The 6,286-nt window shown below is 54.9% G+C and overlaps 1 protein-coding gene across 1 annotated transcript in view; it reads right to left on the bottom strand.

Annotated features, from left to right (window-relative positions):
* Positions 1–6,286, bottom strand: part of SIPA1L2 (signal-induced proliferation-associated 1 like 2) — a 64,656-nt gene that overhangs the window by 10,568 nt on the left and 47,802 nt on the right. The window contains 3 exon segments of the mRNA XM_014535922.1: positions 3–72; positions 1,950–2,103; positions 5,539–5,969. Coding sequence (XP_014391408.1) covers positions 3–72; positions 1,950–2,103; positions 5,539–5,969 — 655 coding nt within the window.

Genomic DNA, 6,286 nt, shown 5'->3' with positions numbered 1-6,286 from the left:
GCCGCACATGCTCTCGTCCGAGAGGGTGCGGTACAGCGACCGGCGCGGGGACAGGTTCCCGTAGAAGGAGAACTAGGGTTCAAACACAGGGCGGGAGGACACAGACGTCAGGCAGCTGGAAACACAGACTGAGGGGACAGTAAGTGGGGTCACAGCGCGGAGCCAGCCCGGGGTCGCCCCCCGCACGTGGGTCCCCGGGGCAAAGGCAGGAGGCCTCCGGGCTCTATGGGATTTGCGTGCAGGAGGCAGCCGATCGATGACTCTCTCTCACCCATTGATGTTTCTCTCTCTCCCTCTCCCTTCCTCCCTGAAATCAATAAAAAAATATATTTATTAAAAATCACTGGTACAGCCCTAGCCAGTTTGGCTCAGTGGATAGAGCATCGGCCTGCGGACTGAAGGGTCCCGGGTTCGAACCCGGTCAAGGGCATATGCCCGGGGGCTCGATCCCTGGTTGAGGGCATGCAGGAGGCAGCTGATCGATGATTCTCTCTCATCTTGGATGTTTCTATCTCTCTCCCTCTCCCTTCCTCTCTGAAATCAATAAAAATATTTTTTTAAAAAACCACTGGCACGAAGTCATTCTGTGAGATAGTGCCGTGAGTTAGACACGCACAGCTTTCTCACTCGGAAACGCTAAATGGGCCCTCCCTGACCTCGGGAGTGGAGGGGCTGTCATTTCAGGCAAGATATCCGAGCCCACACGGAACGCTTGGCTTGATGCTAATCGGAAACGACTCCATGTTGATATCAGGCCAATTCTGTGCCAATCAGCGGCCGGTGAGGCTCAATCTAATCTAAACAGTGACACACTGATTGTGAACGCTCGCCTCCCAGGCCACGCAACAGCTACGAGAAATGGACAGGCTACGCTGTCCACCTTATAGTATCACTTGCAGGAGACAGTCACAGTGGCTGAAAACTTAATCTCAGTCGTCGATCATCACCAGCGGTAAAGGGACCATTACGATGACTGTGCATTAAAGCACAGATAGGGTAAGGGAAGTCCTTCCTAAAGAAGCAAGTAGTCAAATACTAAAAAAAAAAAAATTAAAAAAATAATAAAATAAAATCTGGATTTCCAGCTACTTCAGCACACTGACCCACACTCCTTTGACATGAATAACAGCAAGAGCCAGAATGTTTGCATGAAACAAATATAGAAATGTTACTGACACGTGTGAATGCAGCCAGGCGGCTAAAAATACCCCTATTGTACGTGTCCCCTCTGTTGTCAGTCCGTCCCACTGAGGCACCGGCTGAATGTGTGCGACTAGAGTTAAATTTACGCCATGAAAAGGAGGTGGTCTGCCTCAGAGGAAAAACCCACACGTGTCAAGGAGACGTTCATGCCTATTAATAGAAAAGGGACTGGACTTTGCCTACGGCAGTCTGCACCAGCTCACGGCCCCGCATAAGCGACTGGACGCAAGTTAGAAAGAAAAGGCTCAGCCCGGCCGGCATGGCTCAGTGGTTGAGCGTTGACCTGTGAACCAGGAGGTCTGGGTTCGATTCCCAGTCAGGGCACATGCCCGGGTTGCAGGCTGGATCCCCAGTAGAGGGTGTGCAGGAGGCAGCCGATCCATGATTCTTTCCCATCATTGATGTTTCTACCTCTCCCTCCCTCTCCCTTTCTCTCTGAAATCAATAAAAATATGTGTTATTTTTAAAAATCACTGGTACGAAGTCACGTAGCGGAGGTTGTCGGAGCCGGGATCTGAGGCCGGGCCCTCAGATTCCAGGCCGCCTGTCCGTGCGGGAAGCTGCCCTTCCCGGCCTCCAGGCTCGCTCTGCTCACTGACAGAGCAAACGGGGAATGGCCAGCCGTGCCCGGAGCGGCTGGTAGGATGGTGAGAGGTAACGCACGCAGAGGCACTCTGGGCATCCCCAAGTCTCTAATGTAGAGTTCCCTTTCGTTTCCAGAAACTCAGCCCCCCAGAGCCGCTGACCTTTCTCCTCCCCTCCTCTGCGAAGGGGCTGTCGGGGAGCATCAGCTTCACAAAGTCCTCCTTCGACAGAACGTGCTGAGTCTCCGAGCCGGCTTCTCCCGCCGCTGTTGGGTGCTGAGCTGCCGGGGACATGAGCTCCATCTCGGCGAACAGCCTGTGGGCGCAAAGGAGAAGGACGTGAGAAGCGGTGCCCAGGGGTCTGCAAAGCGCCCGCAGCGGGCGTGAGAATGGATATCCCGTAAGCAGACTCAACCACTACGCATGCACCACGCACGGCCCTGGACTGCTCAGTCCCGTGGCGTCTGCTGCACCAGCTCCGCACCCCCCCCGCCCCCCGTCTGTGTGTGAAAGGAGTCAACTGCACAGTCAGACTCCTGCATAATTCAGAGACGAATCCCATCCCCAAGACCCGAATGAGAAGAAACGCAGCCAGCTTTTACAGGAAGGCTGCGCTTCTCCTCCCCTGCCCGGCCGGTGTGGCTCAGTGGTGAGCATCGACCTATGCTTCCCGGTCAGGGCACGTGCCCAGGTTGCGGGCTCCATCCCCTGTGTGGGGCGTGCAGGAGGCAGTCAATCCATCGATGATTCTCTCTCATCACTGATGTTTCTATGTCTCTCTCCCTCTCCTTTCCTCTCCAAAATAAATAAAAATGTTTAAAAATAAAATAAAATAAGGTTGCGCTTCTCCTTCCCTAATCTGTGTCAGAAAACACAGTTTCAATCGTTCACCTGAGATCCTCGTGCTCCTGGGAGGACACACACCCCTGTGCTTCCCAGAAACACGAGCCAGCCGAAGTCCTCCTTCGACAGAACGTGCTGAGTCTCCGAGCCGGCTTCTCCCGCCGCTGTTGGGTGCTGAGCTGCCGGGGACATGAGCTCCATCTCGGCGAACAGCCTGTGGGCACAAAGGAGAAGGACGTGAGAAGCGGTGCCCAGCCGTCTGCAAAGCGCCCGCAGCGGGCGTGAGAATGGATATCCCGTAAGCAGACTCAACCACTACGCATGCACCACGCACGGCCCTGGACTGCTCAGTCCCGTGGCGTCTGCTGCACCAGCTCCGCACCCCCCCCGCCCCCCGTCTGTGTGTGAAAGGAGTCAACTGCACAGTCAGACTCCTGCATAATTCAGAGACGAATCCCATCCCCAAGACCCGAATGAGAAGAAACGCAGCCAGCTTTTACAGGAAGGCTGCGCTTCTCCTCCCCTGCCCGGCCGGTGTGGCTCAGTGGTGAGCATCGACCTATGCTTCCCGGTCAGGGCACGTGCCCAGGTTGCGGGCTCCATCCCCTGTGTGGGGCGTGCAGGAGGCAGCCAATCCATCGATGATTCTCTCTCATCACTGATGTTTCTATGTCTCTCTCCCTCTCCTTTCCTCTCCAAAATAAATAAAAATGTTTAAAAATAAAATAAAATAAGGTTGCGCTTCTCCTTCCCTAATCTGTGTCAGAAAACACAGTTTCAATCGTTCACCTGAGATCCTCGTGCTCCTGGGAGGACACACACCCCTGTGCTTCCCAGAAACACGAGCCAGCCGGCCACACCCCGGATCTCGGGGACGCAGGGAGGGCCCAGGGAGCCCGGAGTTTGGGAGTAATCAATCCTGGCGCGTGCCAAGCAGGTTTTATCACCAGCCATTCCGCAGAGCTGCCGGGATAACTAAGGCAGCTGTCTCCCTTCATTATCAGCACATAAAAATGCATTTATGCGCAACAAAAGGCTGTCTGGCTGAGTTACTGCCTCAGCTCTTTTCCAGGGAGAAAGTCCGTTTGAAGAGGTTTGCTCTGGAGACGCAATCTGAGCAACACAACCCCCTGCGGACGGAGTGAATGAACGGGGTCAGCGAGGCGACCGTCAGCCCCAGGACCGGAGACATCGCTCCGGGAGGCCAGGGTCGTGCCACGGGGACGAGGAGTTCCAACGCGAGGCGCCGTCAGTGCGACCGCTCCCTGGGAAATGATCCGATGAGAGACTCACAGACTCGCTCGGAAGGAACAGTGATGCCTCTGGGAATCTCTAGGCTTTGGCTCGGTTCCGAGGCGCTCGGGGGTCCTGCAGCCTCGGATCCTGGAGCCCCAGCCACACGGACGCGAGCAGACAGCGGTGTGAAAAGCAGCCGTTAAAACGTTTGAAACGTGTTTGGAGACGTGGTTGGCCTGGGGGATGGCAGGGCATGAGAAAGGGGCCACAAGACGCGCCCTGGCTTGGGGGGCTCTGCACGAAGCCACAGAGGGACCCACGGGGGTGTGATGATGAGGCTTCCGGGCAGCGCCCAGCTTCTGACCGGGACGTGGCGCTGGGAGGCGCTCCAGGCACCAGGCCCAGGTGCCGCCAGTACCTGCCGCATGAACATCTAACACCTACACTGGCGGCCCTTGAACAGCACAGGGGTCAGGGGCGTCGACCCTCCACGCAGTCAAAAATCATGCATAACTTTTGACTCCGCCCCCAATTTACTAATAGCCTGCTGTTGACTAAATTAGTCAAGTAACATAGGTTTTGTATGTTATACGTATTCCATATTGTTTTCCTATAGTAAAGTAAGTTAGGGAAAAGAAAATGTTACTAAAAAAATCGTAAGAGAAAATACGTGTCTGATAGGGTACACATTTATTGAAAACATCTGTGTAGAGTGGACATGCGCAGCTGAAACCCATATTGTCCAGGGTCAACTGTAACTCCTAATAAAATGCGCTATTCTAGTTTTCCTTCATGCTGGCATGAAAATCAATAGCCTCTCCTGCTAAATTAGTAATTTTACTAAAACTGCCAGGTGATGTGACAGTAAACATGCCCCCAGGGCCTACTTTGTGGCCATGACTAGAGGTGAGCATGGCGGATGCTCCAGAGGGCCCCGGTCTGGGGTATGCACATGCACGTGTTTGTTCATGTGTGTTCATGTGTGTGCGCACGCGTGTGTGCGTGTGCATGTGCAGGACTATAGATGAACAGTCCTCCTTCCCTCCCCCCCAAACCTAACCACTGAAGGGAAGTCACAGTCCTGCTGAAACTGGGTCACGTGAACAGCAACTCTAACGAACGCACTTGGATTCTGTGGGAACTCAAATTGTCCTTGAACTTGTTTATTCCCAGAGTCGATGCTGATGCCACCGACAGCATATCATCGAGACGCCTCCACTGCGGGCAGCTTTTTGACTAGAAGTACAGAGAGCAGGGATTGCTTTTAAATTTATATGTAAAAATCAAGGAAAGAGAAGACTTTTAAAGAGAAATATAAATGCCGACATTTAGAGAGTTTTACAAAGATGTTTCTAGATTGTTCTTTTTTATTTTTTTAAATATATTTTTATTGATTTCAGAGAGGAAGGGAGAGGGAGAGATGGAAACGTCAATGATGAGAGAGCGTCACTGATGGGCTGCCTCCTGCAGGCCCCACACTGAGGATCGAGCCTGAAACTGGGCATGTGCCCTGACCAGGAATCGAACCGGGACCTCCTGGTTCCTAGGTCGATGCTCAACCACTGAGCCACGCCGCTCGGGCTAGATTATTCTTTTTTTAGAAAATACATTCTGTTGGGGGGATACAAGCGCTCAGCCCCGGCTGCCTGGAGGGGACCCGCGGCCACCTTACCCTGGACACTCAGGCACCTCGGCCTCCTCGGGCGGGGGGCTGCCTTCCGACTTCTTCCAGCCGATGACGTACTTGCTCACTGCCCCTTGGCGGTGGTAGGCCTTGGACATGGACCCGGGCACCGGCGGGCCGCCGCTGTGAGCCACGATGTAGACTTTGGACGTGTCCAGGGACCCGGTGCTTTTGGAACAGTGAGCGGAAGGGCTGCCTGAGTGGTGTGAGCCGCTGAGGAGAGAACAGACAAAAGGTGCCATGCAACCGGAGTTCAGTGGTGCTGGCTCGTCCCCAGGCTCACAGCCGCCCGCTGCAGAAGCCTCTGTTTATGTCTGCGGCCTGTTTTCCTGTTCCATGTCCCCTGCGTGCCTGCAGCATCCTCCTGCCCCAGGCACGCAGCTTGCACTGGAGCATCCTTAGCCCGGGGGGGTCGGGCGCTCTGACACGTCCCTGCTTCCCGCTGCTCTCAGAGGCGGACAGGCGTGAGCGTGTGGCTGTGAGCTCGGGAACATGCCTGGTCTTGCTCTCATTGGTGGGCAGGAGTGAGCACAAACACATGGCTTGTTCGTGTGCAAATCTCACAATTCGAGACATATCTCACCTGCACCCTGCTCCTTTTTCAGGCCTCACCCCACCCCACCCCACAGGGGAGGCACGGGGCCTAGGTGATTCCCCAGGTGAGGGGCCCGGGGCCCAGGTGACCTCGCAGGTGTGGGCAGCGGGGCGGCAGGCACTCACCTGGAGTGAGAGGAGA

Source organism: Myotis brandtii, unplaced genomic scaffold (genome assembly GCF_000412655.1).
Source record: "Myotis brandtii unplaced genomic scaffold, ASM41265v1 scaffold1026, whole genome shotgun sequence".
Classification (NCBI taxonomy): Eukaryota; Metazoa; Chordata; class Mammalia; order Chiroptera; family Vespertilionidae; genus Myotis; species Myotis brandtii.
Note: the sequence above shows the minus strand (reverse complement) of the source record. Positions and strands in the feature narration are given on the sequence as shown.